The 26,479-nt window shown below is 37.0% G+C and overlaps 1 protein-coding gene across 1 annotated transcript in view; it reads right to left on the minus strand.

Moving 5' to 3' along the window:
- FSIP2 (fibrous sheath interacting protein 2) overlaps nt 1–1,739 on the minus strand; it is a 123,740-nt gene extending 122,001 nt beyond the window's left edge. The window contains 2 exon segments of the mRNA XM_089329034.1: nt 1,158–1,283; nt 1,641–1,739. Of these exon segments, the coding sequence (XP_089185160.1) occupies nt 1,158–1,283; nt 1,641–1,739 (225 nt within the window).
- Nucleotides 1,740–26,479: the final 24,740 nt, after the last annotated feature.

A 26,479-nucleotide genomic window follows, 5' to 3' on the forward strand; every position in this document is an offset into this window, starting at 1 on the left:
ATGTTGCTGATGGCGAATTAACCTGTTAGGCCACAACGAAGGTCGCAATTTCTGTCTTTAAGCCACTCAGTCTGTGGCACTATATTATAGCATCCTGAAGTGACTAAAACATTAAGCAAGTATCAGATATCAAAGAGCCCTCTTATTTCTGATGACATCATAAACATTGGAATGGTGGAGGTCACTTAGAATTATCTTTTTGAGTTTTTTTTAAATATTGATCAAAGAAACCATTGAACAAAAATATACCCTACTTCCTCCAGCATTTCATACTTAGTCAAGGGCTTGGGAAGTTTGGGTATAGGGATAGCATTAAGAACTAAAAACATGAAAAGGTTTGGGGGAATTAAAGATTCCAGTCAAGTGTGACTAAGTGTTGAATAAAACCATACCGATCAAGGACTACATGAATTTTAAACAACGTTGTAATAATTCAGAAAGAATCTTGAATATTAGCTCAGATTCACTCATGGAGGAGAAGAAAGTATTCTAGGATTTTGGGAAAGGTGGACAAAAGTACAGGGTCCATGGCCTGCATAGGTGAGTGCAAAGGCATAAACTTGAGGATTGAGGCTGTGGTTGGAGAAAAGCCTCCAAAGAAATGCTGAGTTAAACCATGGAGTCTCCTTCTTATACAAGCAGGATCTTTTTCATTAAAATGAAATTAAAGTGCTCAACCTATAAACCCATTTCAATTTAAATTGTCTTCCCTTTGTGTGTGAAATAGGATTAGGTTGAAAACAAAATAATAAAGTGCTTTCTTAAGAGAGTTTAGTACAAGTTAGTATTGATGTAAGTGATAAGACAGTGATAACCTTATCAACAGTGATAACCTTTCACCTCAATCCTTCTAAGTAATTCAAAACTCACTAAATAGTTATAAATGAATTTTTCTGCCTCAGAAAGGTTGCTATGCTTGAGTAGATTATACATTGAGACTAAGAATCTGGATTTTCTTCCATAATTCTGCCACATCACGCCAGATGCAACAAGTTTATAATGCATCTTTCTGATTGCCCTGGATGTGGATTTACTTTTTCCCTGTCAGTGATGGTGCAAATTCACTTAGTAGACATACTGTGCTGTAGCCTCTGAACTTAACAGCAACTAGAAAAGGGTAAAGAAAACTAGCGTAAGAAAATTAAAACTTAGTTTACCTTTTCACTTATATTTGTGGTAAAGAACACAGTGTCACTTCCAGGGATCACAGGCAGCTTCACCCCAAGAGGCAGATCCAGTAACTGAGCAGCTCCCACGCCGGGAAACTGGGTTTTGTGCGCGCCCTGTCAGATGCAATTGGAGAGTTTTGGCTTCTCTTTGAGGTATACTCAGTGTATGGCAACCTACTCCCACCCCAAACCAAGCAACCGAATAACCAGGCACACACCCAGAGAGGAAGGGCTCCCAGTGGGAAGGCTCTGCAGGCCTCCCACTTCCTGAGGCCCCAGTTCTCCTCAGGCCCCTCCACAGCCAGTCGCAGCCAAGCGCAGCCTGAACCAGCGCCGCGGGTGCGCTCCACCATGGCGCGCCGGAGATGGACGGTTACAAGCTGCTCGGACTTGGGCAGAGAGCCCTGCCCCCGCCCCAGTAGGCCTTGGGCCCCAGCAGAGGACGACGACGCCAGGCTTGCGGCCACTCACATCTCCGCACTGCTGGGTATCTGCGGCGAGGCTACTGGCGGCCGTCTTGGCGGCGGCGGCGTTGGCCGCCTTCGAGCAGGCGCTGAGATACAGCTCCATGGCCGGTCCCGGGCCCCCGGCCGTCCCCCACCCTCCCCTCTCGCCTTCCCTTCCCGGTGGTCGTCCCTCCGTCCAGACCGGACTGGGAATGACCAGTACTGGGTGTCCGCGAAGCCCCACCCCTGCCACGTTCCAGGCCCGAACGGCCTCGGCTGTCAAAGGACCGCGCTCGCTGGAGGGCGGGCACGTCACGCAGCCGTTGGCCTTCGGCGCCTTCAACGCCCATAGAACTAGAAAATATATCTTAGTGGCCTGGTCTAAGAGGACCACAGTGGAAGCTTCATTTCACCCTAAAACTAAAACCCCTCCGCCAATCCAAGTCAGAATTCACAGAGCTCTGTTGAGGGGTAGCTGGCTGATTTTTCCGGGTCGCAAGGAGCTATGGTTCTGTTCAACAGAAGTCCGCTAGTGATTTCAAGGCCTGGCCTTCCCCTTACAGTCTCTGGTCACATGCCCTCTGCAGGCTCCCGCGTCTTCCCACATCACAGCCTGCATAGCCTGCATTGGCTTCTTTAGGTTTCCTGGCTTCCCTGCCTGCGTCCTCCTCTGGTCTTCCTCTTTCCCGCTAGCTCTTCAATTCTTCCTCTCTGCATCTCCTGCTTTATCCCAATTTGCTTGCTCTTTTCCACCATTCAGGCAAAATTTATGAAGTGGTTGAATTTGTGTCCGTGTTTTTGAACAAAGCACTAAGAGACCGCAGTGTGCATCATAGATTCTTTGTTGTCTGCTGTTATTTCTGCTGTTATTAATACTTACTATTAAGAATTTACTATATTCAGGTACAGTACTAAATATCCTATAAAACATTTGATGCTTATAAAAGTTTTGTCTGTCTGTAATTACCTTTTTTTTCCCTCTCTGGCCTAAGAGACTATTTTTTTAAATGTTAAATTTTATCTTTATCTTTTTTTAAAGATTTATTTATTATTTCAAAGAGTTACACAGAGAGAGGAGAGGCAATGAGAGAGAGAGAGAGAGAGAGAGAGAGAGAGGTCTCCCATCCGATGGTTCACTCCCCAGATGGCCACAATGGCCAGAGCTGTGCCAATCTGAAGCCAGGAGCCAGGAGCTTCTTCCAGGTCTCCCACACAGGTGCAGGGGTCCAAGGACTTGGGCCATAGCGGAGAGCTGGACAGGAAGTAGAGCAGCAGGTTCTGGAACTGGCACCCATATGGGATGCCTGTGCTTCAGGCCACAGCATTAACCCCCTGTGCCACAGCACCAGCCCCAAATTTTATCTTTACCTAATAACCATACATATTTGTGGGGTACACTGTGATATATGAACACTCAAGGTAATTAATATTTCCATCTTCTATCATTTATTTATGTTTGGAGGCTTAGAACTTCTTCTAGTTCATAAAATATATGCAAATATCATGAAAGCTTCAAGGAAAATCGAGTTAAAAAGATTTTAATGAAAAAAAATTTGAAATCTATGTACCTTTTTTCCATAATATGCATTTTCAGAAACTTTTTGAAGACCTCTCCCATGCATGTATTTCAAAAGTTTTTTGCACCAAAATAAAATCATCTTTTAATCAATTTTCTATGAAGTTTTTAAAGGACCCTTGTATACTGTTGTATTGTATATTCCACTGTGCTGTGGACCTCTAGGACTCATTTTTTTCACCCAGCACATTTTCACATTTTAGAAGAACAATTTGGCAACATTATGGAGGGTGGATTTATAGGGATGAGACTGAAGACTTGGGAGACTTGAGTTGTAGTCACATCAAGAAAATATCTCAGGGATATTTAATGGGTAGAATTGTAAAAACTTTGAACTCTTCCTGTCACATACTTTAAAAAGAAGAGTTGCAGAGAATGGCTACCATGGGAACATATGAAGAATGGATGAATAGCTTAGATTCTGAAGGTAATGAGTAAGTCAAAAAAGTAAATGATTTTCCTTCTCCCCCTTAAAAAATTTGACATAGAACAGGTGAACATTACATATAAGGAAAGCATTGGAAAGGAAGAGGTTAAAAATAAATAATCCTATTACATTTATATATAAAAGACAGTGTTGCATTCTTGTAGGTTTTGGAGAGGTATATGCCTGAGGTTTTAATAAATTTGGGGTCTTTTCTGGTGCTAACAGATAATTCTCAAAATTTAATGTTCTTAAATTGTGATTTATTCTCACAACTTTCTGGATAGACTGACAGTTATTTTCATGTGAGTGGCTTTATCTAGGGCTGGACCACCTGTGATGGGTTCACTCACAGGCATGGGGCCTATGCCAAGAAGACTAGAATGGCTGGATGGTTGGGCCCTTGCTATATACAGTTTTTCACTCTCTAGGACATTAGAAAATGTTTTTTTATACAGTTGGTTCAGGTTTTTCAGCATCAAGAGGGAGTAAACAACTTGCATATACAAGCTAAGATACAGCGTTGAGGAAACTACTGAAGAGTACGGTTTATAGTAAAGTTTCTATCATTGAGGGTTTTTGCTGCAAAAATCTACCAAAGATCATTCGCAGACCTTTGTGATTCATGTTTCTCCTGCACTTAAAATACACTTATTCATCTTAATTCTACCAAAAATACATTCAATGGTGCTATCAAATTTGAAATTTAGCGTCTTATTGATTCAAGTAAGAGAAAGCAAGCTAGATTAGGTTAGACTTGGGCAAACAGCTAAGGATTGTGAAGGTGGGGCTACAGGGTAAGGAGAACAACCTCTGGTTACTAAGCAACACAAAGGCATGCACTTAAGTGATATGCTTTGCAAAAACTAAATGGGGAACTTATAAAGCAAAATTCTGGAGACTATATATTAACAAGATAAAGGATGAAAGCCCAGGACTTTCAGTTAACAAGCTAAAGAAAATTGGGATGAAGACACCTGGGACCAGAGACTGTCCATGGGAGGAAGGGAAGATAAGGAGGTAGGATGAGCTCAGAGCAAGATAAACACTTTTATTAAAGGGCCTGTGCAAACTTTCAAGAGCATATACAACCCCCAGATCATTTCCTTTCAATGGTTTTTTTCTTGAGAGTAAAGTCTCTGGGCTGCTTTCCTAGGAGTCTTCTTGCTGCTCTTATACATATATATATATATATTTTTGAAGGCAGAGTTATACAGTGAGAGAGAGAGACAGAGAGAAAGGTCTTCCTTCCGATGGCTCTCTGCTCTTTTTAATAAGGCCTTTCTGTTTTAGAAGGTCCCTCTGGCTGAGCTGCTTGGCTGTGAGAACTGTCTCTGTACACTTCAATAAAACTTTGCTAAAAAACACAATCTCCTCATCTTGTTTTTTGCCTCATACTTTGTGATTGATAGAACGAGTTCCCAGGGTTCTCATCAACTTTAACATTATAGTCTACGGTTATGGCTTACAGAAAGCTTCTTGGATACTGCTTTTATTAATTTGAGGAACTATGAACTAAATAAATAAATAAATAAAAGAGCCAAGTTTCATTAATAATCTGTAGAGAAATAACACATTTCCAAAAACTTTAAAACAACAATTGCACAGTAATTCTGGTAGTTTACTTTATTTTGAGATCCAGATGAGGCAGAGAGGAGAGCTTGTCTCTGCTCTGTAATGTTTGGAACTTCTTTTAGAAGATTTGAAGGGGTTCTAGTCCCTGTTGGGGGCGCCAACTTCTGTCCGGATTGCTCCTCTTCCAGTCCAACTCTCTGCTGTGGCCCGGGAGTGCGGTGGAGGATGGCCTAGGTCCTTGGGCTCTGCACCCACACGGGAGACCAAGAGGAAGCACCTGGCTCCGGGCTTTGGATCAGCGCAGCACGCCGGCCACAGCGGCCATTGGGGGGTGAACCAACGTAAAAGGGAGACCTTTCTCTCTTGTATCTCTCTCTCACTGTCCACTCTGCCTGTCAAAAAAAAAAAAAAAAAAAAAAAAAAAAAAAGATTTGAAGGCCAAGAGCTGGCCTCAGCTCCTTCAGTGATCATTAGGAGTTTTCTCTTTTGGGATTTACTTTTAGGACTTACTATTTAAGACTTAACTAGATAGTACCTAAATAGTCCTCAGAAAAAGGTTAATTATTGCTCCATTCTGTGGCAAAACTTTCCTGTGTATTCTGCACAATGCTCCATTAGTCTGGAGATTTTTCAGTCTGGCTGGTGGGAACAGACAGTTTTCAGCTCCTGCTGAAAGTTTAGCACTGTCTCTCTTTGAGTGGTTCTTCCCATGGTATCCAGTAGTTTCCTCACAGAGTGTGTGAGAAATAGGGGATACTCAAAGATGTGCCTTTGCACATCTTGGGAGTTCTTGCTCCCCTCCGATCTCTCTCTACTTCTCTGTCACATACCCTAGCACATCTATCTGGTTGGGTCTTGGACTCTGTCTCTTGAACTCAGAGTTTAGATGGGCTCCATCTGAAGTCCTATTCCTTATGCTGTGGTCTGGCAATTCTCAGGTTGCTAAGTTGAAACAATAGTATGCTTCACTCCCTTTTGTTGATTGATTCTCAGATATTGATATCATTTGTTACCTGATACCCAGTGTACTGACCTTGCTTTATACATTTTGTCTGACTTTTTAGATATTTTTGATGATTTCAGGAGGGTTTCAAGAGGGAATATTTTCTCCTTGCTATTCTATCTTCAGAGGAATTACCTGCAGAACTCAATTTGAGTTGTGATCATCAGAGTAGAGTTTTGGTTCTATATATGTTTCATTTTTATTTAATTACATTTACTTTCTTAATTTCTTGAATTCTAAAGCATTTTATTATTTGAGTTGTTGTCTTTGAGATATTTTCTATAATGATAGGAGACATTAAGTTGGCTTACTTTCTTTATAATGCTCTATTTTATTAATATTTGGTAGATTGACCTTCTCACAATAGCCTTATCTATTTTTCCTTTTCTTAAGCTTTTTTATAATTAGAAATAAAAAGTAAACTTTTATTAGATGTCTGTTGTATTCTTGAACTCAAATTGTACAAGTTCAATAATTTAATCTAACAGTTTAAAAATCATTGAAAATAATAAATTCTTCAGAAAATGTTATTGATATAACATGGCAGTGACAGTAATTCATTTAACAGTTGTAAGAGTAGTCTGTACATAGAGCACACTTAAAATTGCTAAGAAAGGTACCTATTAGATTGTAATTTAACATTAATTACTTCTAATAGAAGAGACTAAGACTGAACTGATGTAGTCTTTTAAAAGGCAGGAAGTTTAAAAATTTTTAAGACTTCTTCTTATAAATAGGTAGCAATGAATATAATGTGACATGTAAAGAAATGCCTGAGCAATGAAGTGGAAATAGAATAGAGATACACAAATCTGTACTAATCATAGTGTTATGCTAAGTAGATTTCAGCTAAAGGCTATAACATATGTATAGGTAGACTCAACAAAGGGCAAAACAATATAAATCCCTTGAGAGAGATATAAATACCATACTATGAGGATTTATCCAATGCTTAGCATTGCTATACCAAAGTACCATTAACTGAGTGTCTTAAAACAACAGCAATGTATTCTTTCAAAATTATGAAAGCTAAAAGTCGAAAATCAAGGTATTGGCATGGCAAATATTCTCTCAAGACTCTCTGGAAGGATCCTTTTTTATTGCTTCCTAACTTTGGGGAATTGCTGGCAATCTTCAGTGTTTTTAAATTAAGTATGTCACTCTAATCTCTGCCTTTGCCTTTACCTGGTTGTCTTCTCTGTGTATGTATGTGTGTGCATGTTTGTGTGTATTCAAATTTCTGTCTTCTTACAAGAATACCAGTACCTGGATTAAAGCCTATGTTAATCCAATATGATCTCATTTTAGTCAGATTACACCTGTCAGTGTTCTATTTCCAAATAATTGTATTCTGAGTTTCTGGATGGACATGAATTTTAAGAAAACATTATTCAACTAAGTACAAAAGTACATAGAACATCCTGTTGATGGGGTAAGATTGATATTTGTGTCATGCCAAGAAAGTTTTTTAGGGATATTGATTTGACAAAGAACTCAAAATAAGAAACTATTAATAAAAAATATAGAAATTAGCATCTTCACAATATATGTGAGTTTCTAAAAGATCCCAGAACCTGCAGAGAGAGCAGATGGAAGGAAATCATCAATCATTGAACCTCCTTTAATGGAGCCAGTAAAAGTAGGATAAAAACATAAGTGAATATCAACCACCTGGGTTCCCTGAAATAGTCTATTTCTGCCAGGTTAAACACATAATTTCTGATTAGTTAATGTTTTTGATAAACCACTTCTATTTATGTTACCGACAAAACTGTTTCAGATTTCAAGGTAAATTAATCAAGTAACATTTTTTTTGTATTTCTGTTCAATAACTTCCTTGCTGATGGTTTATAGTTCTCTTTTTAAAACAGTTATCATCATTACCAAAGAGAAAATGAAAATTTAAAATAAATATCTAGTAAAGATCATAGAGTACCCTTTTAATAACATGAGGTGTATTTCTTTGCCAGTGTCACCCAGTAAAATACTCCATTACATTATGAATTGCTTTTTAAAATATCAATTATATTTATCTTAGTGATGTTGAAAAGCTTAAAGTGAACAATAATTTCTGATGAATTAAGTAGTTCAGGCCACAGAGAAAGAAAGGGCATTATATTTGGGTTGAGAATCTTATTCATAATTTATACCAGTTTAGTATGTTCTAAGCCAGTATGCCAGATTTCTACCTGAAAATTATGGGGAGATGGAGGGACTGGACTTTATTTTCTTGTGGGAATGCATTGTGCCTACCAACCCACTAACTGTTAACACACAGTAAATGTGTTTAAGAAAAAAAGTTTGAAAAATAACTGGAAAATACTATCCTATAAAAATGATTATTTTCCTTTGATAAGCAATAATTATGGTATGTTTTTAAAATACCTTCTTTCTTTTCGAAAACAAGGCTAAAGAATATGAAAAACATGGAAACCATCAGGTACTAATATTTTTTGTTTTAAGCTGTTAAGTTCTGGGGACAATTAATTATATAAGAATAGCCAGCTAAAGTTTGCTACACACTGTTACTTTTGGTTATCAGCTAACAAGGTATGCATTATCAAATATTTTCACTAACATTGTGAGACAGTTATTAAATTATCTGTTTTATGAAGTGAAACTTTGGTCTTGGGGAAATTACATGACTTACCTGTCATTATGTAGCTTTTAACTGGTTCATCAGTTCCAAGGGATCAATCTTTTTTTTTTTTTTTTTTTTTTTTTTTTTGGACAGGCAGAGTTAGACAGAGAGAAAGGAGAAAGGTCTTCCTTTTTCCATTGGTTCACCCCCAAAAAGGCCGCTATGGCCAGCACTGCGGCTGGCGCTCTGCGCCAATCTGAAGCCAGGAGCCAGGAGCCAGGTGCTTCCTCCTGGTCTCCCATGTGGGTGCAGGGGCCATCCTCCACTGCACGCCCGGGCCACAGCAGAGAGCTAGACTGGAAGAGGAGCAACTGGGACAGAATCTGGCGCCCCGACCGGGACTAGAACCCGGGGTGCTGGCGCCGCAGGTGGAGGATTAGCCAAGTGAGCTGTGGCGCCAGCCAAGGAATCAATCTTAAACAGCAAACATTCTCTTTTGTGTTTATCATTTTTCAAATAAAATTATTTCTTAGTTTTCAAATCTTGAAAAATCACATACATACTTGCTTCTCATATTTTATTTCTCAAGTATAAAATTAACAAAAATAATGAAAAGCCAACATTAAAGCCACTGCATTGGGATAGCTGGTAAAACCTCAAGAAAGATTAGGGGCAGGTCAGAAATAGAATGGCTGGCATTGTGGTGCATCAGGTTAATCTGCTTGTGACACCAGCATCCCATGTCAGAGTGCAGGTTCCAGTCTTGGCAGCTACACTTCCTATATTGCTTCCTGGTAATGCCTTTGGGAAGGCAGCAGATAATGACTCAAATACTCATTCCCTTGCCACCAATGTGAGAGACCTCATTGACATTTCTGATTCCTGGGTCCAGCCCCACCATTCCTGGCTGATGGGGCCATTTGGGGAGTTAACCAATGGGTGATTACTGTTTCTCCCTCTCTGTCACTCAGCCTTTAAGTAAATAAATAAATGAATAAGTAAATAAATAAATCTTTTTAAATAAAAGGACTGATATACTAATTTTGTTATTGTATCTCACATGATAAGAATGCAATCTCTAAATCATTTTAATAGTTTGATAACCCACTTTGATCTCATTCACCTACTTTCAAAATTTAGTTTTATTTCTATTGCTTACTATAGTAGAATGTAAATTAACTTACTACATTGTGTAGTAAAACTAGTTATTTCTTTGTTGATGCATAAGAATTGACTGTCTCTTCATTTGTTTTAATAGATTTTTTATGTTTAGCTTTATTTATTTTCTTCTACTTGAAAAGCACAACAAAAGAGAGAGATAACAGAGATAGAGAGAGAAAGAGAGAAAGAGAGAGAGAGAGAGAGAGAGAGAGAGAGAGAGAGAAATGGGATCTTCCATCTATCTACTCCTTTACTTCCCCAAAGCCCACAACAGCCAGGGCTGGACCGTGCCTAAACTAGGAGCAATGTCTCCCACGTGGTGACAGGGCTCAAGCACTTGAACCATCACTTGAAGCTTCCCAGGGGAATTCCCAGGATCAGAAAAGAGTAGTATCTGAAAGCAAACTGGCAGTCAGCTGCACCACAGGCCTTCTCCATTCTTCATTCTAATGTACACATATTTGATCAACATGTTTATGGAGCTCATCCATACATCTGGGAAGGAAAAAGTTAAGTTGGAGGTTTGCAAAACTCCCTTCATTGGAGGTACTCCAGGGAAAGAAAGCAAGTAGCCTAAACTAATCCGCTTAGCATATTAATAGAAAATCTCCAGGCAAAACAACAACAATAAAGGTTTTTGTGAGTGAAAGAGCCTTTTTAGATGGGCTGCTTTTAAGAAAATATGTTTAATTGTTTAGAATTACTCACAGTAATCAAAGTGGAAATTATGGATTTATAGCCAGTGGCCCCTTGGAAATTTTTGCAGTCCTTAATCTATGTGACTTTATCAGTAAATGTTTCTTAAACTAACGGGTCCCTTATATGAAAGTAAATACCTGTGTACTTCATAGAAATCTTACCTATTTATTTAGGCTAGAATGCATTTGATGTGCTTTGATGGGACTTGTGGAAGTGCACTAGGGGTCCTGAACCTCTTCTTGCTTTACCTGTGCCTCTCAACTACGTGTATCCTTGAAATCATTATACCCTTTTTACTAAGTAAGAGCTCCAAATCCTATCAGCCTGACCCTGTATTATTTTAAATTTCCAGATAGATTTATTTCTATTTATTTCTTAAACTTGATTCTTTTAGTAGTTGATTAAATCAGTTTGATATTTACTAGAGGTTCTAGAGGCAAAATTTTAGTTTGGAAAAGTTATATGCATGTGTTGGTGAAATTAGGAAGAATAAAAAATTAATTCATACTTTAATCCTGTATTCTGTGCTTTCAGACTGGAAGCAAACAATAGTAATTATGCACATGGTAAAGCACTTCCTGGGAAGCAGCAGGTGATGACTCAAGTAGTTGAGTCCCTGCCAGCATAAGGGAGACTGATTGAATTCCATGAGCAGCTCCCATTGCTTCAGGTATTTGTGGAGTGAACCAGTAATGGAGGATCTCTCCCTGTCTCTCTGCTTTTCAAATAAAAAAATACCATAAAGCATGCAGTGTTTAGAGTTCCACATAATAAATTTTCATTGGAACTTCACTGAGTATGAATATTCCAGGACTTAATTTCGTTTGTAACCATACTTAATGATTTTTAGTGCAGCAATAACCACAGTTTACTTAAGTAGTGTTGTATGTATGAATGTCTAGGTTTTTTTTTAATTACATACATTCTACAGCATGCATCTTTTTATATAAATTGCTGAATTAAGGGGCATATTCATTTCAATGTTTTTTTTTTTTTTTTCATCCCCTCATAGGTATTGTCTTTCTTCCCTCAACCAGTCTTACTGATTTGTTCTCCCCCAAATGGAGATAATGGAAAGTAAGTGCCTGCTATTATTATCCTCCTACCATAATGGATAGATCTTTTTCATAGGGCGTGGTTTTAGATAATGGCTAAAACTGGTTTTTAATCTAACTATATCTTATCTATATATTTAGTTTCAAGGATAATCGAGACTCCCCTCTTCTGTCCCCATGGTAAAACAACATTTACTCTGCCATATTCAAGCAAAATCCCTAAATGATTTGTGGTTACTTTTAAAATTATATAAATTTGGGTGATGGATAAAAAGATTATAGGTGATTAGTAAAAGTGACCAAGGTGGTTATTAAGGGCAATATTCAGCGTTTTATAATTCTTGTATCTTTTAAAAATTGAAGCAAAATGTATTAATCCCAGCAGATGTGATATTTAGCATAACAATGTACCACAAGTTGAAAATAATTTCTTGTTTGTCAGCTGGACTACTAACAAAAGATTTAACACAGTAGGCCCTAGGACTGCTATCTTTTAAGCAGTTCTGCTTACAGGATTCCCCTTAACTGGCTGGAAATTTGGCAATCGAATCATTCAGAAACTGGTAAGATTGGTTAATTGTGACTACACTGATGGTAAAAATAATATAGTTTATCTTGAACATGTGGCATCTATCTAAAACTTTGAAAATTTGATTAAGTGCTACGAGCACATGCTTGCAAGATCAGCTCCTATAAAAACTTTAGACACAGATATGGGCTGAAATGTCTCCCACAAACTTCATATTTTGAAGTCTTAGTCCCCCATATATCATAATGTAATTTTTTAGATGGGGCCTTTATTAAACATGAGCTCGTCTAGTATGAGCTCATTAGGATTGGCCCTAGTCTAACCTAGCTACTATACTTCCAAGAAGAGGTCTGGACATAGGTATGCACGCAGGGAAAAATCAATCATGTGACAACATTAACATGCATGCATTTTGAACTCAGACTGTAAGCCTTCAGAGTAGAGTAAATGAATTTCTGCTTAAATCAACCAGTCTGAGGTACTTTGTTATGAAAGGCCTAGTTAGCTAATACAGGCTCTGCATTGCTAATAGGCTTCCTTGGCTGAAGCATTTTACTGAACTTCATGCTGCCAAGAAAGGGATCCTGCTTGATGTGAGTTTTCATGTTAGAGTGGAAGGGAGTATCTGAAACCTGTATATGGAATTCTGCAGACTTTTCTTGTGTCTTTTCCCCTTGGCTGATCTTGTGGTATATCCTTTACCTCAGATGTGAAGACAAAACTTTCTACAGAGTTCCATGTGTTCTAGTGAATCACCAGAGGACTGGGTGGTCTTGGGGAATCACAGAAGTAGAGACTCAGCCAATATAATGACCCAATGAGTAGAATGAGTAGTTTTGATAATCCGAGTAGATTTTAAAATTTTTTAGTTAGCAATTGCTCTTCTTTTTTATTTTTTTAACTTTTATTTAATAAATATAAATTTCCAAAGTACAACTTTTGGATTATAGCAAGGCTTTTCCCCTCATAACCTCCCAAGTAGATTTTTAAATTTTTTAGTTAGCAATTGCTCTTCTTATATTGATGAAATTCTGGCTGGGCATTCAGACCCCACTTTAATTGATATTAAAGGTGAGTATAGTTGTACTTGTTTTGTCTGTCTCATCAAAAATAACAATCTTCAGGGAAGATTTTTGTCTTTCTGGATCAGTGCATTCTTTAATAACTAGAAACTACCCAATAATTACTATTAAATAGAAAAGACTCTTTTCCTTTCTTTTCACTAATTTTTTCTGTCTCCCCCCATTCCCCTCTCCCCTTCCTTGCTTTCTTCCTTGCTTCCTTCCTTCCTTCCTTCCTTCCTTCCTTCCTTCTCATACATTACTGAGCGTTGATCCTTCTAACTGACATTGTCCTCTTTTAGAAAATATCCATATTTTTACCTTTTGAATTATATTATGTTCCTACTAATTATTAATATAGTATTAAGAACATGAGCTGTGGAATAGTAAAAAAATAATGTGTTATGTTTTACTATTGCTCTCTTTCCTTCATTCAACTATTTAATGAATATGTGCATTATAAATTTTTGGTAATAACTTTGTTGTACACTTTGACAACACTGGCAGATTTTCATTGTGGTTGTTCTGTCTTCATGCACTGATGCTCAATATTCACACATTAAACTATAATGTTTGCGTATCCACATAAAGATATACTTATTTGATTAAGTGGAGGATCACAAATTGTTAGTCACTTGTGATTTTAACTTAGTGGATTATAATAATATTTTTTAAAGTAGAACAAAAAACAAAGCAAGAATAAATAATGTCTTTCAGATTCAGTAAGAATATTATTCTTTGCACACTCACTTTAGATATAGATATATAATTCACATACTTTGCTTGTGTAAATATATAAGATATGTAATAAATGTATTATAAGTTTAAGGAATGAAAATATGAAAGCAGAACAAGTTGATGGGTCATAATTTCAATAAAAGAGTCTAAAAAATGAAAATTCTTCCAAGTGTTAAAACAGAAATTGTTACTGAATATTGGTTGATGTAACTAATTCATTTTATAAGAATAAAGGGGTTCAATAAAATCAATTTATCTTCCAGAATCACAAAATAGGTTAATTAGAGAATTAAAGTTGAAACTCAAGTTTTCTATCAATTGTCAAATGGGATGAAGGTGTCCCAAGGGGCAGCTTAACCTGCTGCACCTGTGACCACGGCAAGATCCATTAAAATACATACATATAGATATATTTTACATTAAGCACCATCACTAAAGAAATGTTGTTTTCAATTTAAATAAATAAACTAATAATTTAAATAAAATCTTCTAAGTTTGATTATATAATTTCTTGTAGGTTTTATCCCAATAATATGGAATTAAGATAAATTTGGCTGCTTTAACATGAAATAATTGTCACCTATTCAAATACTTGGCATTTTACCTATTCTAATACAAGTATTCAAACAAGCACCAGTTAAAATATTACTGCATCTTTATCATCTTCTACCAACTGGTTGTTTATCTTCGCAATGAAGAGGGATCACAGTGTTATTTCAAGAAACTGCTTTATGAGGATTTTTTTCTTTCTTTTCATTTTTTTGGTAGTTTTTCTGGTTAGTTTTATCACCTAATTATTGAACAATGTGAGAAAAGCATTTTCTTCAGCATGGCTTCAAAGGTAATGAAAGAGTGAATTAAAGTGACCCTTGGGGCCATTTTGCAGAAAATAAAACAGGAACAACAGCAAAAGCACTTCTTTCTTTGCCATATGTGAGACTTTCCAGTCTGGTTTTACCTTGTCTGATATCAAGAGCTCACTCCTGTTGTGTTACTATTTGTATGTTTGTCATACTGTATCCTACCTCTTTATTTTAAGTCATTCTGAATCACTCTATTTTAGATGTGGTGCCATTTAATATATTTTGTTTCAAATGTAATAAATTAACTCATTTCCTCTTATTAACTTACATGCTATGTGTGGTCTCTTAAGTAAAATTACTTTATGCTATATTGAACAAATTCCCTTAGTCCCTCTTTCTCTTGATTAATCTTAATAAGGGTATTAGCTGCCTTATAGATATTTCCTTTGAATTTATTTGAAATCTATACATAATATATAGTAATGAAGTCATTTTTAATTAATGACTCACAAGGATGTGCTCTTAGTAGCTTACATACTGATGTCTGGAGTAATTGAAAAGGAAGTAGTCTTTCAAAATTCTGAAAATTTAAGAGATCAAGACCATTGTTGCTTGCTGAGATTGTGAAGATACAAATAATAAAGTTTTCTTTAAATGAGAATGAATAGAAAATTAAGAGAAAGTTTGTCATCTAAAGATTCTATATTGCATGTATTCTTATTCACAGAGATGCTTCATTTCAAGTGTAATATTATCCTCTGATGGGTTTAAATATTAAAAACATGTTTTATCCTTATTCTAATTTTAAATTTATTGTGTTCTGCTTGGGGTAACCTTCATAATAACTGAAACCATTATTTTCATAGGTATTTAATTATGTAAAAACGGATTCTGTACAGTAATCATTGTAATGAAAGATTTTATGGTGTTGGATAATAGTTTACTTAATTCATTTTCTCAAGCTCTTTGTTCTTTTTTTCTTGTATGACAATAAGAAGAATAAGGCAATTGATTTGCATAAATTAGCTTTCAATGTTCAGATACCTGAACCATGTTTTTTTAAAGCATGCATTTTAAACAGTTTTTATAGTTATTTTGTAACAAAAGATAGACTTTTAGGTGTATCTTCATATGATGGTTATTTGTGTTATAAAATGGTAACATTTATTTTATGTTTTTCTAAATTGGTAAACAATATATTGAAATATGCAATAAACACCTTTTATATAATTTGTTAAATAAAAATGAATCATCAGTGATACCATTCAATTTTACATTTCAAAGAAAGTGTCAAATCACAAGCAAGATGTTATATAAAATCATGTTACTAAGTAAGTCAATGTTACCATAAATCCAGTTAGTTTTTGTTATTGATTTGTTAATATCTTTGCTCTTTCTCCCTCTTCCTTTTCCTCTCTTATATTTTTTCTTTCTTTAATATTTTTCAATATCTAAATAGTAATTTGTGGTTTGTAATTTTTTTGTTAAAGTATGCTTCCTAAGATGACAATTTCCACTAATTAAACCAAAATGAATGAAAGGGGATAGCAACAATTTTGTGTTTTGCAAGTGTACCTCAGTTCTTACTACATAATTTTCAACTAATGGATATAGTATAGTTGAGAATGCTAATAGTTATTGCTACTGGCATTGTAATTATTTTTAGCATTGCAATCTTAAAACATGCTGTGCATTGTGTTAAGTGCTTCACATGGATTATCTCATTGTATGCTTGCAAGGCAGGTAACCTGTAGTGCATTTACCTCCCAAGTCAGAGTAAGGGTAGAGAGTGTACCATCAGAAAATAAGACAGGTAATTTTAAAAATCTTATGGGGGACATGCTAAAAATTAGCCTTCTGAAAAATAAATTAATGCCATTTGCCTGGAGGAGAGTTCTGATATATAGAAGGCTTTGAGCAAGATGTCTCTGGTTCAGGATTGTTTGTGGTTAACAATGTGGTATCTAGGATTTATATGTCTGTGGTCCTTGAAAAATGCCAGGTAATATATGCAGTTTTCTGGCTTTAAAAAGGGAGATCTCCATACTCTAAATGATGACCACTGACCCGTGTGATGATTTGTCAATCTTTCTTAATGACCTTGTCAATTAATCTGAGCCAGAAGGCAGGTAGGTATTAATGGGATAGGAAAGGACTATAGTGGGTGCAAAACAAATCCTAGACTTCTTGCTTTTTTGCCCATGATTTTTAAAAATTTAAAATTATTAGGAAAGGTCTATGGTAGTTGATTTTTCTGTCTTTGGATGTCATCTTAGGAGTTTATGATTTTTTCAGGGTTACAGAATTACAAAGTAATACCTATCTCACTATAGAGTTATCAAATGTTAGTGTTATTAAAGTAATTTACTTTGTCAATTGAAAAACAAGTAAGCCTGGAAAAAGGAAAACTCAACAAACTTTTTTACAAGATGGTCCCAAGTATACTTTGATTCTACCAATTCTGAAATAGATGGGGGTAAAATTCAGCTTCTTAATTTGTAAAATGGCAAAAATAATGTTATTTTAAATTGTAATGGTAAGATTCAAAAAGATAAAGTAGCATTTGTGAAGGCTGTAAGTAATGGTTTATAGGTGGTCTTCAACAAATTTTATTTTTACCTCCTTTTACTTATTTGTGTTTTTCTTTTGGTTTTAGATTTTAGATTTTATATCTCTACGATGAAAATTACAAAACCTTAAAGAAAGAAATAGAAGAGGATACCAAGAAATGGAAAAAATCTTCCATGCTCATGGATTGGAAGAATCAATATCATCAAAATGTCCATTCTCCCAAAAGCAATTTATAGATTCAATGCAATACCAATCAAGATACCGAAGACCTTCTTCTCAGATCTGGAAAAAATGGTGCTGAAATTCATATGGAGGCACAAGAGACCTCGAATAGCTAAAGCAATCTTGTACAACAAAAACAAAGCCGGAGGCATCACAATACCAGATTTCAGGACATACTACAGGGCAGTTGTAATCAAGACAGCATGGTACTGCTACAGAAACAGATGGATAGACCAATGGAACAGAATTGAAACACCAGAAATCAACCCAAACATCTACAGCCAACTTATATTTGATCAAGGATCTAAAACCAATTCCTGGAGCAAGGACAGTTATTCAATAAATGGTGCTGGGAAAACTGGATTTCCACGTGCAGAAGCATGAAGCAAGACCCCTACCTTACACCTTACACAAAAATCCACTCAACATGGATTAAAGACCTAGATTTATTTATTTACTTGAAAGTCAGAGTTACACAGAGAGAGGAGAGGCAGAGAGAGAGAGCAAGAGAGAGCGAGTGAGAGAGGTCTTCCATCTGATGGTTCACTCTCCAATTGCTCGCAACGGCTGGAGCTGCGCCGATCCGAAGCCAGAAGCCAAGAGCTCTTCCAGGTCTCTCACATGGGTGCAGGGGCCCAAGCACTTGGGCCCTCTTTTATTCCTTTCCCAAGCCACAGCAGAGAGCTGGATGGGAAGAGGAGCAGCCAGGATGGCAGCACTTTAGGCCAGGGTGTCAATGCGCTGCACCACAGCGCCTACCCATTATTTTTGTTTTTCTTGTTTTTCCTCTATGGAAGCAAGAATTATCAGGAAAAAATACTGAACGTATAATGCCTACCTGTGACTAAAAGATTCAAATGAATACTCACCTTCTTTGGAATCCTTCACTTTCCTTATTATTCACAAAAACATAACAGTTTTCTGTGAGTGAATTTTCTCAAGTTTTATCAAAAAATTACTTCAATGAGTATTTTCAACAAATTTGTTAAGGAGGAAATGCCTAGCAATGAATAACTGATTGTACAAACATTTGGATAGAATGTTTAAATTATATTTTATATTCAGCTAATAATGAATAAGAGTGCCTTTCTGGTCTTTGCCAACTTATATCATTCTAGCATTGCAAAAAGCTAACATTGTGGATTTTTTTCTTTTTTTAAAAATTTATTTTTTATTTATTTGAAAGAGGTACAGTGAAACTAGGGGAGAGAGAGAAAGAGAGAGAGAGAGAGAGAGATTGATCTTCCATTTGCTGCTTCATTCCCCAAGTGGTTGTAATAGCTGGGCTGTGCCCTGCCGAAGCCAGAGGCCTGGATCTTTTTCCGGGTCTTCCACTTGAGTAGTAGGGGTCCAATCACCTGAGCCAGTCTCTCCTGACTTCCTAGGCATAATAGGAGGGAGCTGGATCAGAAGTAGAGCAGCAGGGCCTCGAACAGGTGCTTATATGGGATGCTGGCATCTTATAGTAGGCCCAACCTACTATGCCACAACACAGGCCCCAAATTCTTTCTTTTTAAAAAATATTTATTTTGAAAGGGCTACACACAGAAAAGGAGAGACGGACAAAGAGAGAGATCTTAAATCTGCTGATTCACTCCCCAGATGGCCACAATGACAAGTGCTGGGTCAGGCCAATGCTAGGAGCCAGTAGCCATCATCTGGGTCTCCCATGAAGGTAGTAGGGGCCCAGACATTTCATCCACCTTCTGCTGCTTTCCTCAGGCGAGTATCAGAGAGCTGGACCAGAAATGGAAAGCAGGGACAAAACTGGCACCCAAATGGAAATTAGGCATTGTAGGTCAAAACTACCCTAATTGTTAGACCACAATGGCAGCACCAAACAGCATGAATTTTTTTAAGATTTATTTATTTATTTGGAAGGCAGAGTTACAAAGAGAGAAGGGGAGACAGAGATGGGGAGAAAGAGAAGGGGAGAGAGAGAGAGAGATCTTCTATTAGCTCACTCCCCAAATGGCCACAACATCTAGGACTGGGCCAGCCCTTAGCCAGGAGCCAAAATCTTCTTTCAGCAGTGACCCAAGCATTAGGGCCATGTTGCACTACTTTTCCTAGGTGCATTAGCAGGGAGCTGGATGGGAAGTGGAGCACCCAGGATGCCCACATGGGATGCCAGCATCACAGGTGGCAGCTTAACACACTATGCCACAATGCTGTCTCCCATTGTGAATTCTCTATTGCTATTTTGCTTCATGGAACATATTTCAAAATAAATTCAAAATATTTGAAGTAACTGCCCATGCAAACTTTATTATATGCACATCTTTTTTTAAAAATGTCTTTCTTGTATCAAAATAGCGCTTGTTATCTGGTGAAGTCTACAAAGATTTTTAAGGGTGATGAATGACACAAAATTAGCTTTAAAAGTGAGATTTCTACATTCTTTTGTTTTTAAATATTTTATTTATTTATTTGAGAGGTAGAGTTACAGACAGAGAGAGAGACAGAGAGAAAGGTCTTCTTCTGTTGGTTCACTCCCCAAATGGCTCCAATGGCGGGAGCTGCGCCAATCTGAAGCCAGGAGCCAGGTGCTACTTCCAGGTCTCCCACATGGGTGCAGGGGTCCAAGCACTTGGGCCATCTTCCACTGCTATCCCAGGCCACAGCAGAGAATTGGATTGGAAGAGGAGCAACCGGGACTAGAAACGGTGCCCATATGGGATGCCGGAGCTGCAGTTGGAGGATTAACCTACTGGGCCACTGCGCAGGCCCTGATTTCTGCATTCTTAAGAGTGTACCTGGCACCATGACTCAATAGGCTAATCCTCTGCTCGTGGCGCCAGCACACTGGTTTCTAGTCCCGGTCGGGGTGCCGGATTCTGTCCCGGTTGCCCCTCTTCCAGGCCAGCTCTCTGCTGTGGCCCGGGAAAGCAGTGGAGGATGGCCCAAGTGCTTGGGCCCTGCACTCCATGGGAGACCAGGAGAAGCACCTGGCTCCTGCCTTCGGATCAGCGTGGTGTGACGGCCACAGCACGCCGCCTGCAGCAGCCATTGGAGGGTGAACCAACAGCAAAGGAAGACCTCTCTCTCTGTCTCTCTCTCTCTCACTGTCCACTCTGCCTGTCAAAAAAAGAAAAATGTACCTACTAGTTAAAACTAAATTCATCATATAGAATATAAAAATATTCATTTTCTATTAAGATCCTTACATTATGCTATTATTATATCACTGCTAATATTTAAATAATCTCTAAAAGTGTTCTTCCCTTTTTCTTTCTTTTTTTTTTCAATATTTAAAAACAGACAGAGACATAGAGTGACACAAAGACTGAGAGAGTGCTATAGAGCTCCCATCTACTAGTTCACTCTCAAAATATCTTCAATGGGCAATTCTAGACCAGGCTGAATCCAGCAGCTGGGAACTGGATCCAGGTTTCCGAAGTGGGTAGTAGGAACCTAATTACTTGAGCTATCACTGCTAAGTGATGTGCTGACCCTCAGGAAGTTGGAACTGGGAGCACACACAAACCTAGGTACTCCTTTATGGGATGCAGATGTTTCAGCCAGTGTCCCAACTACTAGACCAAATGCTCACCTCCATGTCCTTATTTTTAATAAAAGTAATGTGTCACTGTCACTTAGAAAACCTTAATATGGGACATATCAATGTCCGAAGTTGGAAAAATAGATCCAGTAAAAATCTTTTAGGAGTGATTCTTAAAAGGAAATAGAGTTTACACAAAAGCTGGTAAGGATAGTATGAACATCCAGAAAGCTGCAGCTGAATGATGAGCTGGATGAACAACATTGGCTCACAGCACTAGAGCAAGCAGAAATGTGGGAATTCATGGGGAAATGTAATAATGGAATGGATCGAGCTAAAAGGTGGGCATAGCAGGTGGATGCTCATAAAGAATACTGCAGAGTCTACCTCAAGGGAACAGTGAAAGTTTGTAAATTTATCTGCAAAATTGATCTGATTAAGACTCCATGACTGATCTCTGAAAATAATGGATTTTGCTTCACTTATTGCCTCCCACATATCACACAAATTCCTCTCATTTGCAAATTACAACAGAACCATCAGAGGAAAAGATTTTAGAAATAGTAATTTTTAGCCTTAGCAAGATTTATGGTTGTGATAAGTTAATAAGGCTGGTCTACTATAATTACAATTTTTTTATATTTGAGAAAATTAGTGTTTTCTCTTATTTATAGAACATATGATGCTATATTTACAAGAAAAAAGATATAAGCAGTCAAAAATAATAAATCAGAATTTTCCATGGCACTATTAGTTTTCAGACAATCTGTCCAAGTTTGGATTTGTATCTTGGAATAAAAAGTTGCTCCAACTTGCAGTCTGCATCTCTGATTATGAATATGATAATCTTAAAACCATGAGTGATAAAATGATAAAGATTCCAGTTTAGCTTAGTGTTATGCATCACACTGTGTCATTACTTTGCATTTCACTTTTTAAATTTGCTTTCTAAAGTGTTATCACAGCTTCTTAAACTTATTAGAATAAATAGAAAATTTTTGCTGGTTTGGTGGTGTCAGTTTTCTGTGAGCCACAAATTACAGTGTAACTGACCAAAATGTCTAAATTAGGACTTGATTTCTTATTGATAATTCAAACTTTTCTACTGAAGAATATTCTGTAAAATGCATACATTTTAAACAAATATCTGGGCCGGGCTGTGGCTCAATAGGCTAATCCTCCACCTGCGGCTGGCATCCGGGTTCTAGTTCTGGTCGGGGCTCCGGAGTCTGTCCCAGTTGCTTCTCTTCCAGTCCAGCTCTCTGCTGTGGCCCAGGAGTGCAGTGGAGGATGCCCCAAGTGCTTGGGCCCTGCACCCGCATGGGAGATCAGGAGAAGCACCTGGCTCCTGGCTTTGGATCAGCGCAGTGCGCCGGCCGCACGCAGTGGCCATTGGGAGGTGAACCAGTGGAAAAGGAAGACCTTTCTCTCTGTCTCTCTTTCTCCCTGTCCACTCTGCCTGTCAAAAAAAAATCTGTTTTGCAAAATACATCACCATTGCAACTGCTACCTAGATCTAGATCTAAAACATTATCAGACACCAGAAGTTTATCAATGATGTTTCCAAACATATTCTGACCTCTATAATTATATATGAAATTCAACTACTTTGAATATTATGTATGGAATCTAATAGGTATCGTTGAGTGTATCATTTGTGTTTGGCTTGTTTTACAAAGTGTTGTGCCTGTGAGAGTAATCCTTTTTGTTACATGTAGAAATTTATTACATGACATTTTATTCAATGCATATAGTAAACTTTATATTTGCATTTTATTACTTGTGGACATTTTTATTCTTTCTATTTATTACAAATAATGATGCCACAAACATTCTTGTACATGCCAGTTGGTGAACATATGGTTGTATTGCTGGAATGGATTTGATTAGTGGTCATGTGAATGATTTAGCTTTAGTAAATGAAGCAGATCATTTTTAAGTGGATTTTTAATTTCCACTCCCACTAATGTTACAGAAAAGTTCTAGTTCTCCACATCCTGGCCAACAATTAGAAAAATCAGTTATTATTATTATTATTATTATCATCATCATGATTATATCATTTTAGCTCTCTGGTGTGCATGCTGTGGCATATAGTTTTCATTTCTTGGCTGACTAATGATGCTGTATATTTTGCACCAAAGATCTTTCTTTTATCTTTCATTTGTAACAGTTTTTTAAATACTTGGATATTTTCCCTCTTGGTTTATGTAGTACATTGTGGCCCAATTTTCACTCTCTTGGTTGATTTTGGTGAACAGTCTCTTATTTTTAAGATATCTAATTTATCCTTATTCCGTTTAATATTCTGCTTTTATATAGTAATTCAGAAATCATTGCCTATCCTAGGATTATGAAGATATTTACATAGGTTAACTTCTATAACTTTAATGTTTTAACTTTAAAATTTACTTATATGATGTATCTTAATTTATTGCAAAGTGGCAGTGAAGGTTTTTTTTTTTTTCTCATATGGTTTCCAATTTATCCATTCCCATTTATTTAAAAATAAAACACCTTTCTTTATTCCATTGTAGTGTCACTTTGGCATAGATCAATTAATAAACCATCAGTCATTCTGTTTCTTCTCTGTATCGTGTTCCACTAAGCTATTTATCTATCCTTGCAACTATGCCACACAATTTTAATTGCACTAGATTTACCTGGTATTGTACAGCTGTAGAATTTTTATTTTTTTTCTTTTTCACATAGTGTTACAGATATTGACCCTTTCCAGAGACCAGCTCCAGCCAGTCCAGGGGCCCCAAGGTGTGAGAGGTGTTGACACATTCACAGCAAGGCTGATGGCATGGCTCTGGCTCTCGAGCACCAGACTTTATTTTTATATCATAAGTCAAATAACAATTCTTTTTTCTCACAATAACAAGTCTGTTGCCCATTTTTTTTTTCTAATTGCAATTTCTTTGATTTTCAAGGTCATATTCATAGCATGGGTTACAATCACAGACAGGTGTGAGATAACGGGCTGCCCACACAAGCCAAGGCCTAGAGTGCTGCTGAACTATGCAGAAATTGGCTACACAAGCTGGAATAGTACGTTCCTAATCTAGTCTTTACTAGAAGCCCCCAGTTCAAAGCAGGCCCGGTTTTTAAATGTATCCCCTCTTTGCAGTTCTTTCTGTAACTCTAACTTCTTTATTGTACTTATTTAAAGGTTCACTTAGATCTATTCTACAGTTTTGACATCCTAACTATTGTAGTACTTGTAGCGTATATTGAATTAAAGCTTCATTAACATTTGTCTTTATTTTAGTGGGAAGTATATATTAAGGAGCCTGTTGCCTTTTAATTCATTTCCACAAACAGCTCAACCTTGCATAAAGCATTAACCCCTTCTCCTATACTAGCATTTGATTTGATTAGAATTCTGCAAAGCAATGGACATTTTGGGGATAATGAGATTGAGCGTTCTCCCTAAAATTAGGAATACAGCAATCATTAGCAGAGCCACCAGGCAGCTCCAGCTTTCTTATGCAGAGTGTAGTTCCCAACAAACCTAAAACCACCAACAGGACCACAGCTGTCCTTCTCATGCCTTGCTGAGACAGACCTTCTGCTGTGACCTTGTCAGCCAGCCGAAGTTGCCTTAGCCTCTCCAGACCCTCTTCATTTATATATAAATTTTAGACACAGTTTTTAAATTTCTACAGAAGCAGAAATGTTCTGAGATTTTGATTGGAATTGTTTTGAAGCTATAGATCAGTTTGAGAGAATAGATATCTTGTTGTATTAAATCTTCTACTACAGGGCTAGCTCTTCATATATGTAAATTTATATATATTATGAATTTATCTCTTCATTTATTTTTGTTTTTCAATTCTCTGATATTGTTTAACTTAAAATTTTGAAATAGTATCAGAAATCCAGGAAGTTCTAAGTTCCCTATGTGTTAACATTTTATTACCTTTGTTTTCAAATTCTCTTTCCCTTCCCCTAACCTTTTGCCCCCTCCACCTTATCTATAAAATGCAGACACATATATCTATGCTATTTTCTCAATAAGCAATAATTTAAAATCATAATGCATCTTTAATACTAAGTACTTCAGTATATAATTGCTAAAATTCAAGGACATCCTCATATAACTATGGTGCATTGATTAAAATGGAGAATTAAAAGCATGAATATTATTATATAATCCAAAGATGCCATTCAGATTTTACCTATATAATGGGAATAATAGGGTCCTGATTGGTAGGGTTGAAGTAGTGGCAGTTAACTGCCAAACACAAGGTGGATATGATTATTGTAACAGGCAGCAAATACAAAGTACTGATCACAATAGCTTAACTCCCAGAAATCTACAGTGTTGCTTATTGATCATGGTTACCCGAGAAAAACACGTTATCTGTGAGAGAGTTATGGATCTAGTGAGCAAAAATCTAACTTGAATCACAGAAACAGATTCTTAGGTGCTTAATCAATTTCCATACTTGATCAATTTATTTATCAATAACATTTGTATGAATGGGTGGCTGGATCACTTTCAGGAAGAACTGTGCTACATTGCTAAAAATTTGTACTAAAAATTTTCTCTTACCCATTCAAAAAAAGACCCATGACCATTTACACATTGATGGTGCATTGGAGAAAGAGAAATAATAGGATATTTGGTTGATTATTTGAGCTGACTCTGAACTGATACTAACTGCTAGAAGCCCAAAATGTCCATGTGGTTTGCCAGTCAGAGTTCAATTCATTAAGGTTAGGTGATATGTGAAGTTTCACAAATGATCCAATACTGTGGTTATTTATCCCATTGTATAGTGCGTAAGTAGAATAGACATACTTAGTAATGTGTAGAATTTCCACATTGATTCCCTGACTTGTGAAGAGAGGGTTATTGAGATAAAGTAAAAAGTCAAGGGGATGCTTTACTACTTGTATCTAGGAAAATGGTAAACTGAAACCAATACAGCATTCCTGGTGTGGTTTCAGAGATTAGTAGTACTATTCAAGATTTGAAGGGTAGTGAGCATTTGATCTTGTGACTAAAAAGCTAGTCTCCGTATTATATTGGATTTATTGGAGTCCTGACTGTGCTCCTGAAAGTATTTTCTGGTAATACACTCCCTGGGAGACATCAAGTGATAGACCAAGTAGTTGGGTCTGACCCATCCAAATGTGGGATCTGGATTGAAGTCATAGCTCTTCTCTTCAGCCAGACTGAGGTTGGCCATTGAAAACATCTGGAGAGTGGGATAGTGAGGAGAGCTCTCTGTGTGCCTGCCTGTCTGTGTCTTTCTGTCTCTCAATTAAACAAGATTCTAAAAAACAATGAAAAGATAACAATAATGCAAGGATGGTGATCCTTGCCACATCCCCTTCAGTTCAACTGTTTGA

The sequence above is a fragment of the Oryctolagus cuniculus genome, chromosome 3 (assembly GCF_051225735.1).
Source record: "Oryctolagus cuniculus isolate XC-2025 breed Fujian yellow rabbit chromosome 3, ASM5122573v1, whole genome shotgun sequence".
NCBI classification, from domain to species: Eukaryota; Metazoa; Chordata; class Mammalia; order Lagomorpha; family Leporidae; genus Oryctolagus; species Oryctolagus cuniculus.